Source organism: Chiloscyllium punctatum, chromosome 6 (assembly GCF_047496795.1).
Source record: "Chiloscyllium punctatum isolate Juve2018m chromosome 6, sChiPun1.3, whole genome shotgun sequence".
In the NCBI taxonomy this organism is placed as follows: domain Eukaryota; kingdom Metazoa; phylum Chordata; class Chondrichthyes; order Orectolobiformes; family Hemiscylliidae; genus Chiloscyllium; species Chiloscyllium punctatum.
In genome coordinates this window covers 24,698,983-24,719,422 of record NC_092744.1, presented here as the reverse complement: position 1 = coordinate 24,719,422, position 20,440 = coordinate 24,698,983, and the positions used below count along the sequence as shown (strand labels likewise).

Here is a 20,440-nt window from a genome sequence, read left to right as displayed (position 1 = left end):
AAAGATGGTGAGAATGTGGAACTTGTTACAACAGATAGGGTGAACACATTGATGAGGGAGCTGGATAAACGCGAGAGAAAAAGGAATAGAAGGATCAGGGTGAGTTGAAGAGGGAGTTTGGTCAGCTTCTGCGAAGCATTAACTCTAGCACAGAGGAGTTGGGCCAAATGGCCTGTTTATCTAAATCTATTGAATTGCCTTAATTTGTTCCCCAACTTGGGGTGTGCTTCTAATTCCTGGATATTTTGGAGTGCAACACAGCACACAGTTTGCAGTGAGTCAAAATCAAGCATCTACATAGCCACTAGTGTTGTACCTAAACAATGTTGACATCTCCCACTCCACACTTCAGTCTTCCCCCAAAATTTATTTCTCTCATCATCCTTTTCACCCTCCCATTCACCACATCCCCAAAAAATGATCCCCATCCTTACCTTCACGACCTATAATTTATCCCTCCTCCACCCTCACCCATTCCTTGCTGTCTCCCTCTACCCTCCCTATAACCTCCGTTCAGTCCTTCTTACCCCGGATTTGGTTGCGCTCATTGGATCCACTTTGGGAGCCTGGTTGAGAACTGCTCTGGGATCCACTCTGGGAGCCAGGTTGGGAACTGGGAGTGCTGGAACTGGATGAGCTGCCACTGCTGGTACGTTGCAGGGGGGTCTCCAACAGGTTCTCGTTCTTACGCAAGTCGGGATTACTGCAATGGAAACCAGATAAGGGTCAAAGCTAAGCATTCCGCACTAAAACAAGACTTCTGGAAATATCTCTATGAACAGCCCAGACCCATCACAGAGACTGAGGGACTGGGCATTGACTGAGGAATCAGACACTAGATACAGACTGAGGGACCAGAGACTGGACAGAGACCCAGGGTCCAGAGACTGGACAGTGGCTGAGAGACTGGACACTAGAGAGACTAGAAATCAAAAGATGGGATCAGAGATGGGACAGTGACTGAGAGACCGGAGACTGAGGGACTACAGAGTGGACAGCTACTGAGGAACTGGGGTGTGGACAGAGACTGAGGGACCACAAACTGGACAGAGACTGAGGGACTGGAGTCTGGACAGAGACTGAAGGAGTCAAAACTGGATAGAGGCTGTGGAATTGGAGACTGGACAGTGATTGAGAGACTGGAGTCTGGACAGAGACCAAGCAATTCGAGGCTGGACAGAGCCTGAGGGACTGGAGTCTGGACAGTGACCAAGGGACTGGAGATGGACAGAGACTGAGGGACCAGAGGCAGGACAGAGGCTATGGGACTGGAGACTGGACAGCGACTGAGGGATTGGAAACTTGTCAGTGACTGAGGAACCAGATACTGAAATTAAACTGAGGGAATCAGAGCCTGAACAGGTCCCAAAGGAGATTGTGGTATTAGTATAACGTTACTGGACTAACAATCCACAACCCAAGCTTGACATTCTGGGGACAGCAGATTGATAAACTTGAATGCAAAATAAAATGCAATAGAAAACCAAATGGCAATCATGTAACTACTCTCAGTTGACATAAAAAAGAAATTCAGTTCACTAAAACAATCACAGAGAAATCACTGACTTCAGAACTGGTCACAGAGGGTGAGTGGTGGAGGTCAATGAAGATGGGAGAACACACAGAGCCACTATATTACTACAACCTTGTCTCATCAATTCTGAAATCGCAAACCAAAACAAATTTGCTGCAATGTCTCCCAATAACTTTAGAATTATTCAAAATCCTTCCTTCATTCCTTATTACCTTGCTCTGATTAACTGGGCACTGGGCCGATTAGCCAATCCACTGCTGTTTCCAGGTGAACTCTTGCGGCCTGGTGCTGGTGAGATGGATGTTGTTCTCTGAGGGACCTGATAATTAAAAAAACAAGGTACACGATGAAGAACGAACGATGAGTCAGCAATGGGGTCAACAGAGAGATGAAAAAGGCAATCATGTGGTTCCTAAATTGGTCACAAAGGAGAGAGAAATGCAGAATTTCATGTCAGAGTCAGTCTTTATTGTCTTACTGAAGATTGGCGATGACCAAAATGAGATCTTTAGATGACAAAGAGGTTTAGTAAGGTAGGCAGAAAGAAACCATTTCTACTGGCTTGGGGAAGTTCAGAACAAGGTGACATAACTGTAGAATTGAAGTTAGGCACTTCATGGGAGGAGTAGGGATTGTTCTCCTGGGAAAGATGTGAAGACATATGAAAGTATATCAAATCATAAACAGTTTAGATTGAGTACACCTCCTCAGCTACAGAGAGTGGAAATCTGGAACTCTGTCCCTTGCCCAAAAAATCTTTAGAGACTGGAGCATTCAGGGCTGCAATTGGTAGGTTTTAGATGGATAATGTGAGTGAGGTTTAGAGAAAAGGGCAGGTGGAATACAAATCAGCTGTGATCAAATAGAATGGCAGAACAGTTTCTAGGGACTGATTGACCTCTCTCTGTTCCTATCACTGAGACTGATTGGAAACAATTTTTCATTGCCAGGTGGACTGAATGAGACCATATATTTTGCGAACGTTATACTGAGAGGCGACTTCCTTAGGAAGATGCTTCATCTGAAGTGAGTCACCTTGACCCATCAAGGCATAGCTTGGAAAGTGGTTTCCAACACTTAGTGATTGAGACCCAACAAACAGATTTATCTCAGCATTGTAGTATCAAAGACCATCTCAGAAAGTGCTTCATTCATCCACAATCAATCACTCACACTGAAGTGCAGCATTAATATGCAAGCAGATGTGGCAGCCATTTGTGCAGAGCAAGACTTCAGAAGCAGCAATGGAGTGAACATTCAGTGAGCGAGCTTCCTGGCAGTGTTATCAGAGAGAAGAATGTTGGAGCTTATGATAACGCATAAACTCCCCACAGTGGTAGAATGGGATTTTAATTTCTGTAGAGGGCAGGTGCATGGTCATTGTCATTGCTGTGGTGGTGGATTTTCAAGAAATCCCTGTGAATAACTGCTAACGCCATTTATGCAAAATGCACCTTACATAATAAAGCAGAGTGTCTTGGACAATACAGCTCTTCCTTAAACAGCACTGAGTGTCTGACCAGATTATGAACTCATGTCTTGGAGTGAGACTTTAACTGAGATCTGTCAACATTGTGTAAGAATGCCACGAACTGATTTGAACAAAATTCCCAAATCCCCACACTGACTCTTGGGTAAGCAATTTGGGGAGCTGCCAACCATGGAAATATCTTTCAGGGTAGGAGTTAACTGTTGATTACAACTACAATTGATTATTGTAGTTGTAATCTTTATGATTATGTTTACTTGACAGGTATTAACTGTGGATCTCTTCAGACACCAGATAGCATTTGGGACTTCAGAATCTCCACAGGAATTCTCTTTGGAATAGGAACAGTTAAGGAACGATTGATTGGAGATGTTCGAATTCTCAGTCTATTTCCCCGACTTCAAATTCACCAGGCAAAATAGGTAAGGCATTTTGCTTATCAGCTTTCAAATGATGTGGAGAGAGAACTGACGGGCTGAATGACCTTCTACTATATTGCAAACTAATGACTCTGACTAGGGAAGCAGAGACTCTTCTCCTTGGAAAAATATACGGGGACACTTGCAAGCAGTCAAAATTATGTCCAGTTTGGATTGAGTACATAGGAAGAAACCATTACCAGTAGTAGGAGGTTTGGGAACCAAAGGGAAACTGACTGAAGGACAATTGAAGGAAAGAAACAAAGGCAAGAGGAAACAATTTGTTTCTTTTAAGCAGCAAGCTATGTTGATCTGGAAAACTATTAAGAAGAATGAGAAATCCCCAGAGTCCTTTCCGCGAGACAGCACAGGCATGACGGATTGTCTGGCTTTCTTCTGAGTTGCACAATTCTATAGAAACATTATTAACAGTCCCAAAAGAAAAAGTGAATATCCTCCCACATTCTATTAGTCTCAAAAGCAAAATAACAGCAGAAGACTGGAATACCTGAAGATTCAGACTGACAATGTGGCTCCAGATATCTCATCTCTTTCACTTGCTGAGATGCTGACCTAACATCCCACCACTGGATGGTGGTAGACGAGGATGCCACCAGCCTGGTTGGATTTGAGTACCTTACTAATACTAATGTATAGTACACCCTAAACCTATGGTATATCAACCCTCCAAGACTGTCCTAGGTCTCCAGAAATCAAAGATTAGCCCAGTCACAAGCAAAAATCAAAAACTAAAAACAAAAAGAGAGGCTTATTTAAATTGCTTTCTCTTATTTGTTCAAAAAATGTTGGGAGATGGAGGGGGATGAGGACAGGCTGTTGGACAGTCAAAAACCATCAATTTGCGAACGAAGCATGTATTTATATTTTAAATTGGTAACGATAAAGTTGGTGTCTTGAATAGTAGGCTTACTGAGACATCAGTAACAGGGGCTAGGTGTGACTGGGGGCCATGGGCTAGCAGCTCCTGGAATAATGTCAGGACTTGACCACCCTACATCGGCCTCAGTACAGCCTTACAGAGAGAGAGATGAGGTATGATGCACGACGAGTTGATTACCTTGGGTGGGGTGTCCTCCTCTTGCCTGTGCCAAACGCTGCCCCCACACTTTTCTTCTCTTGACCCAATGCGGGGAGGGAGGGGCGGGGTTTCTGATGTGGGGTCGGAGTTCTGCCGTGGCATTTCGGCACGATGTGACACTAGCCCCTCTTGTGAATGGAAAGCGCTGGACATACTCTTAGTTGGTTGCTCGTGAAGGGACTGGGAACCCGTCATGGAAGTGCTGTGCGGTTTCAAAGGAACCAGGTGAGCTACTTGGACCTGCGCAGAAGGAAATTAGAGTTACCTCCCAGATCTGCAAATCCATGACATCATCTTGTGGTGGATTGAGGCCAAACATAAGGTGTTGTCACACACACCCAGAGTGACTATCACAAGGAAGGGAATTTCTGTGCATGAAAATAATGGAGCCATATCCTCTAGAATAATTGGAAAAGCAGCTAGACACAATGATGATGGGGTGAGGGTAGGTGGGTGATGGGGGGGTTATTGAAGAAAGGAGACCAGGCGACTTTCCTACTTTCCTTGAGGTCACTAATGGCCCTGTCTCCTGAACTTTGACCTTGTGTTTCACTCCTTCCTAATTCTTATCTTCCAATGTTTCTCCATTCCTGTTATCTTATTCAGACTTCCCAGGATCAAGCTCCAGGAGATGGGATGCAAGGGCATAAGACTCCAGCAAGATTTGAGACCAACTTGGGCTGGCCTAGAGTTCTGTCGTTCTGAAACTGACTTGGCACAAGCAGAGGAACAGGGATAGCAGCACTGGAGAAAGTGTAAGTGTATAAGAATTTCCCAAACCCAGAGATTCTCACCATTAGGCATAATAAACCAGGAACCTCCCACAAACTGTGAAATTACAAAGGGATTCATTTGTCTGAACATGAGGAACTGTTTCTATTTATGGGGCAGGGGTAAATAGAAGGCACAGTGGGAAGATATCAAAATTCCCTGGCCACAATGGTCATTAATAAATCCAATTGGAAATTCACGAGCAAAGTTCTCTACCCAGACATTAGTGAGAAGCACACCATACCTTGGTGAGGTACAGACAAAAACAGCACGAATGTACCTAAGGAGAGGCTGAATAAACACATGAAGGAGAAAGGAAGAGAAGGGTATGTTGACAAGGGGAGATGAGATATGACAGGAAGAGGCTGGTAAGGAGTATGGTGCCAGCAGATGACCATGTAGGGCTGAATGGCTTCTTCCACTATTGTAAAATGCTACATAAGGTTGTGAAGCAGGCATAGCATCTTCAGGAAGCATCAGCAATCCAGAGTATTTCAAGCAGTCCTCCATGCACACAACAGGTGAGGATTGTAGGAACTATTGACTTTGCTACCTGAGGCTCTACAGGTCTATGCATTGGTGGGGTTCGTGCAGCCTGCACTGCACTGCTGCTAAATGATTCGGAGCGAGGCGGCATGCTTGGATCAGACATCCTGTTCCCCATCTTATGTGGCATTGCCGGCGAGCTCTGGCGGTTTAACTTGGAGCGTTCCTCCACCTAGAACCAAGGAAGAGTGAGAGAGGGTGGATGGTGAGAGGAAAGAAAAGCAGTGTTAGCAACATCAAATTAACACCTTCTAAAACGTGTCTTGCAAATCTCTCTCAACATTCACCATAACATAGAGCAGAATATAACATATCCATATGATGCCATGGCAAACAGGCCATTCAGAGCTCTGTGAATTTATTCCCATATTTCTTGGATTGAACACTTTCTCTGCAATTGGCCTAAGACAGCACATTCCAAATTCATCAGAAAGAGATAGACTGAAACAGAAAGTGAATTTTGGAAGATAAAATCAAATCAGTAAATAAAATGCTGAGAATTGACAAACACTGTACTTACAGATTCAAAATGAAAGCTTTCCCATATTCTTAAATCTCAAGGGGTCTCACCAGCTGAGATTTCAAGGATCTGAGACAGTTGGAATAGTGCTTTGTTAAAAGTCTAGGTCTCAGATTGGGTCAAATTTTAAAGATTTGAAATATTCTGCTTCTGGTTAAAAAGAATTGTATTGCATGTACCAGGGCCACACAGTTAAGGTCCTTTTGCATTCAAAGCAGATGAATAACAGAAACCAAAATATAGCACACCCAAAGCACACCACAGTTGATTAATTTCTGGTACAGGCTTATCTGAAGCTGATAGTAATTAGTCAGACTGCACTGCCTCTTGCAATATTTTTGGTATATTTGCAGTCATGTAATATAATTACAAATTGAATAGAAATAAAATGAAGATTTCAAAGGAACTTAGAGACTTTCAGTGGCAGAACTAGTTACTAAATCCTAATCACTTCAGGCAAGCATTCCCAGACATTGGAAATCCAATTATGGAGAGATCAGGAAGTCCATCAGATCCACAACCCTCAGCAGCCCAAGAGAAAATAGGAGTAGCCAAGATAGGTTTAAAAGTCATAGTTGCATCAGGCGACCAAACGTATTGTCTTCAAATGTTCCAAATCGATAAAAATCTAAGGGAAATCTTTTTCAAAACATGAAGTTCTTACTTCTAAGAAGTGCAGGTTGGTTTCTGAATGAAGCCTTTCAGGCTAAGCTTGGAAGTCCAACAAGTTGAGAATCAATCCCTGACCCCTCTCACTGAGAGTTCTAGGTATTTAGCCATTTGTGTTGGGTGGATGCGAGATTCAAGTTGAAATGTTTGGCAGACAGTCTTTGATTTACAGCTTAGCCTCTCCAGCACACCAGAGACTTCTCTATTCTTAGGATCTTCCACAAGTCACAGCTGAAGAAAGCCACATTTTGTCTTCACACTTGGAAAGGAAGATCAGGAATTTTCCCTTACCACAATAGAGCTGGTCACCTAAACATGCCCTATTGTCACCTTAAATCCCAACAACATTAAGATTTTACCTGGTCTTAAGCCAATCAAGGATTAGCCTTACATTCAATTATTTTTAATCTTTTCCAATTTATTCATTTACAGGATGTGGGCAGCAACGGCAAAAGCAGCATGTATTATTTTCTCCTAATTGCCCAAGAGAAAATAGTGGTGAGCTTTTTTCTTGAACCGGGGTTCTTGGTGAGGATACACCCTCTATGCCATTAGGGAAGCAGTTCTGGGATTTGACCCAGTGACACTGAAGGATTGGCGATATATTTCCAAGCTAACATGTCCAGTGGCTTGGAGGGGAACTTGCAGGCAGTAGTGTTCCCGTGTACCTGCGACCCTCGAACTTCTAGATGGCAGAAATCATGTGTTTGATGGAAAAGTCTTTGCAAGTGGCTGCAGTGCATCCTGTGGATGAGAGCTACTGCTTCCACTGTGCACTGATGGAGGAGAGAATGAATGCTTAAAGTGGTGAATGGGTGCTGATTATTTGAGATATTTTGTCCTGGATGTTGTTGAGTTTCTTGAGTATTTTTAGAGCTGCACCCATCAAGGCATATGAAGATTATTCCATCATACTCCTGAGCTGTGCCTGGTAGATGGTGGACAGGGACTGGGAAGTCAGCTGATGAGTCATTTTTAAGCAGAATACTCAGCCTCAAACTTGTTCACTCGAATGACAATATTTATGTAGCTGGTGAAATTACGTTCAATATTATTTACCAGTATGTGAACAGTGGAGAAACTGATAATCCCATTTAATGTTCAGGAAAGGGTTGTGAGACTCTCTCTTTTATTAGGTAAGGTCATTGTCTGACACTTTGTGCACACAGAAGCCATTTATCAGCCCAAGCCTGAACGTTGTTCAGGTTTTGCTGCATTGAAGCCACTGTTGCTTCAATATCTGGGGGAAATGTGAATGGTACTGAATGCTGTACAATTGTCAGTGAATATCCCTACTTCTCCCCTAATGTCATTCCTGAAGAAGCTACACATGGTTGGGAGAGAGTACCACTCATAAGAACCTATGCAGTGAATCTCTGAGGCAAAGATGTTTGGCCTCCAACAATCCACCTTCCTTTGGGTTAGATTTGACTTCAACCAGTGGAGAGATTTCTTCCTGATTCCAATCGACTCTAGTTTTGCTAGAAGTCCTTGATGCTGCACATTGTCAAACGTTGTCTTAACGTTGAAGGCAGTCATTCTCATGTCACCTCTGAAATTTTAGCAAATGCTTGAACAAAGAGGTCAGGAACCTAACAGCCCTGATAAAACCCAACAGGGCTGGGTTTTTGCTAAATAAATGCCTCATGTCATTGACACCTTCCATCACTTTGCTGATAATCAAGAGTAATGAATTATGGGATGGCAATTTCTCAGATTGGATTTGTCCTGCATTTTATGAACAGGACACACCCGAACAATTTTCTACGTTGCTGGGTAGATGCCAGTTCTGTCACTGTAATGGAATAACTTGGCTAGGGAGCACAGCTAGTCCTGGAGCACTAATCTTCAGTACTACTGCAGGGCTGTAGCCCATAGCCTTTTCAGTGTCCAGTGCCTTTAGCTACCTCTTGGGATCATGTGGAGTTTAGACTGGCATCTCTGATTTGGGGAATGCAGGAGGTGACAGAGATTGGTCATTCACTCAGCCATTTTCATTAATTCCAGGATTAGTGTTTAATATGAAAAATCTAGCAAGGAGAAGTCAGTACAAAGTGGGTGAGTTTAAGTTCCCATAGTTTCTGCTCTTGCAGGAGCTGACATGACTTTTTCTAGGTCTGGAAGTATTCAAGATAAGGAAGCAACGGAATAAAGCTGCCATTCAGTTCAGGCCAATCGCGTTTTCAATTTCTTATTGGCATTGCACACTGTCAAATGTTTTGAAAGAACAATTTCGGAAAATGTCTCAAGTCGATTTGTAATGGTCACTACATTCTTACATGTTCCTTTAGTAAGTGGGAAAGCTCACTGGGAATACCATAATCTCCAATAAATCCAGAGTTCCAAGGATCTTGAACCCTTTGTTTAAACATTAATTTTTGCCATGTTGTCATTTGCTCAGTGCTTGCTGCCCTTCAGAAGGTGCTGGTGGGAGTTAACCAAGTACACTCTGTGTGGTGAAGGTACAACCACAGTGCTGACATATGGCAAGTATGAGGATTTTGACACAGTGACCATAAAGGAATGGGTGATAAAAGTCCCACTCAGGATGGTACGTGATTTGAGAGAGGATTTCAGCAGTAAAATTGTTTCCACACCCCATGTTGCTATTGTCCCAAAGCAGAGTGAGGCTGGATGTTTGGAAGGTGCTTCTAAAGAAACAAGACCCCTCCTCCCTCTTCAGTTTCATGTTTTTTTGTAGCCTACTGGTTTTGACTCTGGCATGATTCTAATCATTATTTCACAATTTACCTCCCTCACTGCTCAAACTGAACACTAAGTGCATGGAAGTACCTACATTAAAAACAAAAAGGGCAGCGACTGACCTATTTAAAATATATTGCAAAAGAGCAATGATAACTAATTTATCGTGTGACCAGTTTTCTAACTATTCATTCTTAAACCTAAACCTGGCCAAGCCCTCCCCATTTCCCTCAAACTGTCTCCCTGAAAATCTCTCAAAGATCCCTGCACTCCTCCAGTTTTGGCTTCTTGCCCTTTCCTGCTATTAGCTGCTCCACCATTGATGGCCATCCCTTCAGTTAACTGTGCCTTTCCTAAACTTCTTCACCTCTCTCTCCTCCTTTAACTTGCTTTCTTCTAGGTGAGGTTAAACCACTTTTTTGGCTAAACATCAGATGAATTTTATCTGTGAAATGCCTTGGGACATTTTACTAGATTGTGACTTCAATAAAAATGGAAATTTGCTGCTGATGCCAATTGGTTCACAACTGATGAAGCTTTGAGATTCACTTCCAGATCCTAATGCAATTAGGCATTCAGATACTTCCTGCGAGCCCCATGAACCTCATACCTCAAGTATAGCTCATCATTCTCAACTTAGCCTTGACAATGATGAGGGGAACTGGCATTAGTACAATAATAAACTGCGTAATGTACAAAAGTGCTGTCAGAAATATGTCTACATTGAAAAGTCTGAAGATTAGTAGACCAGGACAAGAAGTGCAGCAACTTGGGGAAGGCACTTATCACTCACATTAATTGAAAGTATATGAAAGAGGAAGGAATTGAGAGGGTAATGAAGTAGCCAGTCAAATTGTCACTGGATTAGTGATGTGAATGTGGATCCACTAACTGTATATAAGAATAGCCTTCTTCACCAGCCAAATAGATCATCAATGATCTTTTACCTCAATGCTATTTTCCTATACCTATATCCCTTGATGTCATTAGTGTCCAGAAATCTATTGACTTCTGTCTTGAACCTGCTGAATGATTGACCTTCTTCCACCCTGTGGGACAGAGAATTCCAAAGATTTACCACACTCTGAGTGAAGAAATATCTCCACACTCTTAAAATGGCTGAAACTACACCTTCAGGTGGATGCGACAGATCTCTCTCGCTTCTATTCAAACCAGAGCAGAGAAGTTCTCACTGGCATCCAGGGGCAATATTTATCCCAAAAACAACATCAGTGAAACAAGACCTGGTTATTTTCCTCATTTGTGCAAGTTTAGTTTACCTAGATGATCTATTGCATTTCCCCACTCCACAGCAGTGCCTATCTCCAAGAAATGTCTTATTAGCTGTCAAATGCTTTGGGATGTGAAAGCTACTATAAAAATGCAAGCTTGGCCTTTATCGTCCTCTTAAGTAGAAAAAGTAGTAAATAACGATGTAGTCTATTCAGCAGGTAATGTATCATTAGTTGGCACTGGACCTTACAACCATGTCTTTGGTTCAATTCCTGCTGTGCTTGAGTTAGCTAAGTCTGCCAGGACCAGTATTGTTTTTAATAAAACTGATCTCAGAGCCTTGGTCTCAAGAGGGGTAGGGAGAGGAGAATGCACAATTGTAATATCCAGTGACTTTGGCTGGAAAGACCAGTTTGGGGCTTAGTTGATTACAAAGAGTGATGTAGTAAGAGTAACAACACATAATCTCTATTAGGTTGTAAGGACAATTGTTGTCCTTTAAACAGCTCCTGTTATTACTAGACAAGAAAGCCAAAAGATGGGAAATCCGATTAGATTTTAAAGGTATAATGCCAGATTGCAAATTTTGTTTGCTCAGTTCCATTGTCTACTAATTTTCAGATGCCATATTTCTGTTGAATACATCCACATGATATTTTGAAGCAATTGATAGGCGTTGTCTTGGACATCTACAATCTCTTGTTATTAAACATTTCCAGCAATGCTGTCCCAACGTGTTGACTACAGAGCAGATGGATCAGTGCACAGGGGCTTCTTCTATGATCTTAAGAAATGTTTCCTCTCTTGAGAAATCTAGAGGAGATTTGTGTTTGACAGTTAATATAGCAAGTTCGGCAGGTTATTGATGTTCATTGATTAATAAATTGACCGAGTAGATATAAAGGGGGAAGCAGGTGGAATTAGTGTGTGGAAGGAATTGTAAGATTGAGTAGTCGGGTACTTGTGGAGCAGCGGTAGTGTCTCTTATTCTGGACTAGGAGGCCTGGGTACAAGTCCCACCTGCTCCAGAGGAGTTTACCATCTCTGAGCAGGTTGGTTGGACAATATCTAAGATTGAGCAGTGACAGCGTGCAGATTTCTGAGCCAGAAAGCCTGGGTTCAAGTCTCATGTGCTCTAAAGATATGTAATAACATCCCTGAGCAGGTCACTTTGAAAAAAAAATTGAGTGGTTAATAAACTCTACCAACAAAGAAAGGGGTCTTGGTTTGATATCTCACTGAATGACTTAGATTGAGATTGACAAAAGTCCTGCGAAAAGATGTCTAATGCAAATTTCAAGAGCACATATCCCCCAGTTAAACAAATATGATGGTCAGAATGTAAAGTAAGAGTCACTGTACTACTAGAGGGCCATAGGCTGCTCTCTCATTAGGGTGAGGTGACTGGAGATGAATTTAACTTGAAGGTCAGCATACCTCAGGCAAGGTTTGAGAAGGTGGACCTTACGCAGTATGGGAATTGAACCTATGCTGTCTGAATCCCTTTACAATTCAAACCAGCCAGCCAGCCGAGATGGGACAGACTCCACTCCAAGCTAAGCTCCCCAAGCAATTGAACTGGTGCTCAGAAGAGTGTAGGCCTGGAAAAGAGTGAAACAAGAACAAAAATTGCTGGGGAAACTCAGCAGGTCTGACATCACTATTGGAGAGAAAGCAGCATTAACATTTTGGATCTAGTGACTTCTTCAGAACCCCAGTTCTTCAGTTCTGAAGAAGGGTAACTAGTCCTGAAAGTTAACTTTGATTTCTCTCCACCGATGCTGCCAGACCTGCTGAGCTTTTCCAGCAGTTTTGTTTTGTTTTGGATTTCCAGTACCTGCAGTTTCTGGACTGTTACAGGAACTGTGATGAAACGACTCAGGACACCCTTATGGAGATTAGTGCATCGACAATAAGGCACATTATTTTGGTGAACCAGACAGTGAACATTCACATGGACTGACAGACTGCAGACCCCTCCTTTGTCCAGCAATGTGAGACCTCTGGTGGCAGCGTGGTGGAACTTTCAATTCACCGGCATCAGAAGCTGAACGGCACCATTTAGGAAATTCAGTAACCTGCATTTGCCTGAGACTACTCTCAGGGCAAGACAAAGAGAGAGGGAACCCTGGGTCGGTTTCTGGAGTTTGAGGGGAGAAACACCAATTTTCATGTGTTGGGCTGTCTGCTGATTGGAGGCTAAGGTTATTTTCCCTCCATTTTTGATCATTGTCTGGCTCAATTTCCAATCTCAAAATTGGAGTGTGGCACAATCTGATCGTGAGGTCTTCAGTTTCCGGAGAGAGTGTTGAGCTGTCTGATTGTCCCTGTCTCTGGGGAGTACTATGCGGGAAAGTGGGTGGCAATTTCTCTGAGGAGGACGGTGTAGGAGAACCCATGAGTGTGCTGTACTGGGCGTAGTAGCTGTGGGAATGGGCACAGCCTGGCAAGTGGTCGAGAGAGACAGAAAGAAGGCCTGAGGATGTATTGTGCTCCAGGGGACAGAGGGGTGAGGGAGACTCAAAAGGGGCGTTGCGAATGGTGTGAAATTCGGCAGAGCCAGCACGTGGGCGGTTAGAGAGAGCAAAAGGGATGATGGAAGAGGGGTGGGGATCAGCAAGATTTGGGGCACTGGCCATCTTTTTCAAAAAGAGCATACAGGTGGGCTGAGGGACCATCAAATTCTGTGAGGGCAATCTTTTGAGATCTGACAAGAAAGAGGCTGGGGAAGAACAAGACAGAAAGTCCTCAGGGGAATCTGGAGACAAGCTACAAGGAGATATCGAGGAGAGAGAACCATGGTGAGGAATTGGTATAGGCATGCTCTCTGTTTCATTGGATGTTCCTTCTTCAGAGATCGGTCTATCATAATCAGGGTCCACCCTTATCTCAGGAGTAATTGGAACTTTCTCTACCACCCCACCAGGTTTCATGGTGAATCTGTAATCTAGGGGCCTTGCAGTTTTATCTACTGGCTTCCTTTTCTTTTTCTTAATTACTCCACCATAACCAATTGTAAAGATGTATTCATCTGAACACCCTCGTGGTTTTGCAGAGGTGGCCTTTACATGTTTCTTCACCATGACATTGCGTCCAAACTCAAAGGTTGCCTCCAGTGACAGTTGTTGCTGGGTCTGTGACCGTAGCCGTGGTCGTGCCTGCCTGGCCTGGTCTGGGGTGGCTTTGTAGGCGCGTGATTTCTTCTTAGCCTTTGCTTGGGCCTGGGGAGGGGACGTTCCTGCTGGACCTGCTTGATCCGAGTCCAGTACGGTCAGGGCTCGGCGTGAGCCTTTTCCATTGACGAGAGGAGAGGCGAGAAAACTGGGAATCACAAGGTGTTGTCCAGAACTGGGATGCGGGGCCAAATGGTGAGCAGGCTGCTGATTGGTGATGTCACTGAACGATGGCCACTTAGTGGCAGTCACTCCTTTGGGTGGGCGTCGAGGAGAATTACTGAGCGATCGCTTCTGTACCTGGGGTTTGGATGACAGAATTATTTGTTCAAAAACAAAAAGCTCAAACCTACCTGGGATAGAAACCAGAGTGACATTAGAATGAGCATCCATATGTTTCACGTTGGCCAGACAGCTGACATCAATAAAAAAGAGGGCTTATATAGTGTGTAAGAAATATGTCTCTCCCAGCATTGGAGCAACAGGAGGCAATTCAATTCTCAATCCTGATTCCATGATCTATTTGGATCATGACTGATCGGTACCTCATTTATCAGCCTTGACTTCATAATCCACTCTACCCTTTCCCAACAAAAAAACAATCTCAGTCTTGAAATGTCCACATTCTGTAGCCACCATACTGATTGGTTCAAATACTGGTAGCCTGTGGGAGTGGGGCTGCAGCAGCCAGAAACTTGCCCACATTACAGTCCAAATCAGTCAGAGCAAGTATTCAGAGGCTGTATGTTGGACTCACATGGTTAAAAAACAGTTGAGGATGGTGGGTCATTCAGTCCCTCCAACATGTTCTACAATTCCATCAGATCATAGCTGCTCTGTACCTCAACTCCAAGTGATCATCCAGCCATTTCCGACTGAAATTCCCCACCCTTAGCAAAGACCCGCCATCCTTCCTGAATAGGCAAAGTGTACATTCAGATTAGTGGATTCACCCTTTGAAGAAATATCGTTCTCCTTCCCCAAATTCCAGGAAAGATGTCAAACACTCCAGGACAACTGGAGGTTGCATAAATTGAAGACTAAATGCAAGAGTAAATGGGCGCTAAAAATATGTAACATATTGGGGACAAAAAGCCTCTTTGAACTCTGAATATTTGAAATCAGGAAATGCCCACTTAACTCTCACAGTCAAAATTATCCATAAGGATAAGGAAGTATCTTTTTTGCTTTCTGATGGTGTGGACAGGTAGATGATTGACATGTGAAGCAACTAATGCTGGGAGGGTGTGGACTGTTGGAGGTCATGTGATCTTCAGGGTTATATTGAATTAGTTTTATGTTGAATCCACAGGGGACAGGAATTCTGATAACTCTCTACAACATTCTGGCAACTGTAATAAATTGTAAAGACATATTGACCTTCTCAATCAAAACATTTTGAGGACATTTTCTTTTCTTTCTCATTGCTACCTTTTCCTCATGGTGCTCGTGGGCTATTTAACAATGAGGATATCCCTGTCAATCCAGCAAAGGGTATGGGACGAAGATTAGAGGCAGAGTCTCTGGTTAAATTTAATGTCCCAAATCCAAGCTGCTTAACACAGTTTGAGTTCCCAAACACTGTGCCTACTGGTATCACCTGAAGCAGCCCAGACTGAATGACTGAGGGACCTACTGAATAAACTGCAGGAGGTTTCAATTCTTGAGTTGCAGGTGTGGAGTGGACACAAATTCCACCTCAGCCTAATAAGTAGGTCTACCACAGGCCTAGGAGGTCCTTTGTTGGTTGTGTGTACACATGTCTGCAAAAGCACAATGATGGGAAGATAAAAGAGAGAGAGAGAGAGAGGAGTTGAGGAAGAGAGGGAGAGTAGAAGAATCAAGGGACATTTAAGATGTGGAGGGAGGAAGGAGAAGATAGTGGTTTGGAGTAAGGAAGGGGGTGGTGAGGAGGAAGAGTGAGGGGGCGGGGAGGAGAGGGAAGGAGGCAACAGGGTGAAAGAGAGAGGAAGAAGGAAAGAGAAAGAAAGGAGCAATAGAGAAAGCGAGAGAAAAAGCAAGAAAGAGAGAGAGGGAGAAAGAGAGAAAACAAAAGAAAGAGCAAGAGAGAGAAAGCAAGAGCAAGAAAAAGTGAGGGAGAGCAAGAGAGATATTGAAAGTGAGCATCACTGGGGCAAAACATTCAGAGAAGGCAGTCAACGTTGACTAACTTCCCCAAAAGGATAGTCAAACATTGTCACACTGTGTAACTCAGTCTAGTGGCTCCTGGTCTAGTGCAGCATATGATGTTGGATTGTATCTTTTATGTTCAGCAACCATTACAGGGTCAAGTCTCTCCACAAGACCCTCTCAGCTAAGGAAATGAAAGGAACCAATTGGCTCACAGTTTAACAACCTAATCAACACCAATTCCCATTCTGTTCAATGGTAGCACAGACACAAAGTGACAGTGCAAATCAATCCCGGAGATAACAATGAGACTACCTACCTCCTTGGCCCAGGCTGGCTTCTCCGTTGGGTTCATACTGTCCTTGTAGTGATAAAGTGCCTTCTTCTCACCAGATCTTGGCTCCAGCTGTTGCTGCTGCTGGAGAGACACCAGATAAGCCCGTTCCTGCTGCAATTGTCGTTGTAGTCGTTCCGCCTGACGCTGTTCTTCCAGCTGCTTTCGCTTGTACTCCTTTCAGTCGGAGACCAAACAGAAGAGAGTGTATAAAACCTTCACCGTGTTTGGTAGTGACAACTGGCGGAAGGACTAATCCCACAATGATCAAGGTTAAGAATCATTTCACTCAGTGTGAGAATTTAATCTAATCTATTCGGAACTACATTCAAGCCCAGATCACATTTGCATTTGTCATTCCAACAAATGCAGGTACAAACACATTTAGGGCCATATGAAATGAATTCTATCTTTTTCTATTCCTTTTGCAAACTGTCATCTTAAATAGTCAGTTGAAATTTCTCAGGATGTTCATTAGCTTGAACTAATGCAAGACAATGGCATGAAATCTCATTAAACTCAATAAAAGTTGCAATAATCCACATGCCTCTCAATTGGAGTTTGAAAGTATTATGGAGAACAAAATTAAGCCCTGGAGGGAATAATAGGATAAGAGTCTAGGATCATGAATGCGTACCCTGCTCATCCAGTTCCAAATGTTAGTTCGGTTTGTCCTACATGCTGGGAGTGCTTTCTTGGCTTGTACTCAGGACGCAAGCACTTGGTTGCAAGACGACCTGGAATTTGGAGTACAACCTCTGCTCTCCGCTAGTCAAGACTGTCTGCAGAGGAAGCAGCTACCATAAAGCAAATTGGCTCAAGCTGCCTCAGTTAACAAGGCTGGTTTAGAGGATGCCTTTGATGAACTGACAGGGAACAAGCTTAAGGAAGAGTTCCACAGTTGAGATTCAAGACAGGCATGGTTCTACAGTTAATTAGAGATTGGGGGAGAAGGACATGATATAAGCCTATAGGATGCGACTTGGTATATCAGTTGGAGCTGGCTGGAGGGAGAGGAGACGGCTTGATTTAATATATATTCCTGCTTCTGATATGGCCATCCCCAATTGCCCTCAAAATGCTGGTGGTGAGTTGGTTCCTTTAACTGCTGTTGTATGATTTTGGGTTCTGAATGCACTGGGAGAGTCGAGGTAATGGGAAATCGGTGCAAGTTGATAAGCACCAGGGCTAGGATGCAGGGTCAGGGTGTGTACTGATGGAGTTAATGTCTGGTGAGGTTTGGGCGGCCAAACGAGGCAATGTCAATGTGGCTCAGGGTTTTAGTGAGGAGAGGTTGAGGTGAAGGGTGGAAACCAGGGTGGAAAAGCACAATCCTGGTTACAAAATCCAAAAGGAATTAAGACTTAATATTTATTAATCCCTTACTTGGAGTAGAGTTTCAGAGAGTGCAAGCTGTTATGTTTGACCAGAATAAACTCTCAGATCAGTAGCAAACTGTACAGTTCAGTAAATGCATTGAAACTGTCCATATCTATTATAATGGGTTGATGAGTTTCTCACTCCTGTATATTGTTTCTCAGCTGTTACAGGTTAATAATTACATGCTCAAATTATAATGTTCTGGCAGAATGGAAGACAAAAGGAAATCCAAAGAATTCTCCATTGTCTAAACAGTCCACATGAAACTCACCTTGGACAGGTATAGCACAGGGTTAGATTCAGAGCAAAACTCCCTCTTCTCTTTTAAACTGAAAGCAAAGCAGCCTCAATGGTGTCCACGTCAAACATTCCCAGGATAGGTACAGCATGGTTGAGATACAGCATAAAGCTCCCTCAAAACTGCCCCCATAAAACACTTCCAAGTTAAGTCCAACATGGATTCAGACACAGAGTAAAGCTTCCTTTATGCTTTCAAAATGAAAGTAAAGCTCACTCGATATTGCCCTCACCAAACATTCACAGGACTGGAATGGAATGGAATTAGGAATGGAGGGAGGGAGGGAGGGAAAAAAAGAAGAGGAAGAGACAGCAGTCCTATTAAAATAGCCAGATATTTTGAAACAATGCAACACAGTTACTTGGAATGATCTAGTAGAATTAAATTCAACATTTCATTCCTGCTCTTTTATAAAACTCATCAAAGAAGCTAGTTGAGTTTATGATGGATCACCATAGGTTTGTAAACTTTTTCTCAGGCAAATATACAATGCACAATGAGGGAACAACATGAACAAGGGAGGAAATTGGAGGTGGGATTGTGAATAAGGGGCTAGGCAAGCTTTGGTTCCAGGTCAATAATATTGGTGCATTACCAGTAGGAGAGCCTGCTCCTGCAGAAGTTGTTGTTGCAAGATCTCTAACTGCCTCTGTTCTTCCTCTAACTGCCGCCTTATGTACTCCTGCAGACGTTGAGGAGAGAGATTTGGAGAGACAGAGACGAAAGGAGAGAGAGAGAGAAAAAAAGAGAAAACAGGAATGATTTCCGAAAAGGAGGAGAAGGAGACAGGAATGCCTGAGATTCAAGAAGCTTGAACCAAACTGAACTGAGACATACAGTAGTTCTGTTTCTGGACTTACAGTTCAGAGGCCTGACCTAATAATCTATAGTCATGAGTTCAAATCTCACCATTGCACCTGGGAAATTAAATGTCATCAATTAAATAAATAGGGAATCCCAAGTTAATATCAGCAATGATAACTAAGCAAGTTGTTGGATCATGGTTGTGTAAAATTATGTTGAAGGAAATCTGACATCCTTACCAGGTCTGGCCTAAATGTAACTCCAGATTCACAGCAATAAGGTTAACTCTGAAATGGCCTCACAAGCCACTCAGCTGTGTCCACAAAGGTAGCTCACCATTTACTTTTCAGAAATAAATGTTGGATCTCACCAGCCAAAAATAAAAGGGATGCCCACCACAGTTGCAGGTTTAGGTTTGCAAATTCTGCGGGTCTTCTGACCAGTGGGATCTGCTGGAAGTCTGGGCTACAAGGTTTGCCTAACTTTTCTTGAGGGGGCACAGATTGTTCCTGCAGCTAAGAATGTGGGCTGGTTGTGTATTGCTAGTGGTAGCCTGTGTTGTTCCACTGTTGGCCTGTAGGAGACGCCCTTGGACCAGTGAGCTCAACCAGTTCCATGTTCCATCCAACACTTGGCCAAACTCATTTTTCTCTTCATTGGATACTTCAGTAACCTCCATAATGGAAACTAAAACCATTATTGAAGTTGGGGTTTGGACACCAATTAATTCCAAAGGATAACAAAAGTGGCAGGAGAGTGAGCTCTGTATATGAATGGGTTTTAACCACTTTTCTTCTCACACAGGGAATGAATTTAGTGTTGTCATTACCTTCTGAAATTCAACAACAATTTCATTACAGAGCCCTGCTCTGAGTTTTTGATCACGTTCAGTTCAATCTGATTCAGCTTTCAGTCATCCTTTCAAAGAGCAACACTTTTGTTTTAAGAACAGGATTTTTTTTAGCAAGTTTTAAAGAATAAAGAGCAACAGACATAATGAGCAGAAATTAATCCATGAAATTTGATTGCACTGAAAGACATTAAATACATTTCAGAAAGAAGTCTGTGGGAGCAGCAATAGCTCCCACAGTAATTTGGGAATTGTGGCTCCAAAGAGAATGAACTGAGCTCAGGGTTAAAGGAGACAGAGAGAACTGGGGCAAGGGACAAGAGTCAAATCCAAATCTGACCAAACATCATCACTGACCCAAAGCACAAAAAGTGCTGCTGATGTGCAGCACAGATTGAGTTGCCAATCCTTAAGAAACTGTCAGTTGGTCTCTTGGATGCAACTCACAATTAAGCAAAATTGTAGGTAGCTTTGAAAAGATTTGCAAT

General features: G+C 43.1%; 1 protein-coding gene across 8 annotated transcripts in view; it reads right to left on the bottom strand.

Moving 5' to 3' along the window:
* The window catches only part of LOC140478784 (TRAF2 and NCK-interacting protein kinase-like), a 245,463-nt gene that overhangs the window by 42,794 nt on the left and 182,229 nt on the right, over positions 1 to 20,440 (bottom strand). For 2 of the 8 annotated variants that reach the window (XM_072572152.1, XM_072572155.1), the window contains exons 14-20: positions 18,894 to 18,980; positions 16,606 to 16,797; positions 14,052 to 14,456; positions 5,866 to 6,030; positions 4,521 to 4,781; positions 1,747 to 1,853; positions 528 to 703 (exon numbers count right to left, since the gene is read on the bottom strand). In XM_072572152.1, coding sequence (XP_072428253.1) covers positions 528 to 703; positions 1,747 to 1,853; positions 4,521 to 4,781; positions 5,866 to 6,030; positions 14,052 to 14,456; positions 16,606 to 16,797; positions 18,894 to 18,980 — 1,393 coding nt within the window. The remainder of the gene's footprint in view (positions 1 to 527; positions 704 to 1,746; positions 1,854 to 4,520; positions 4,782 to 5,865; positions 6,031 to 14,051; positions 14,457 to 16,605; positions 16,798 to 18,893; positions 18,981 to 20,440) is intronic. The other 6 variants (XM_072572156.1, XM_072572157.1, XM_072572158.1 and 3 more) reach the window with 4 other exon arrangements.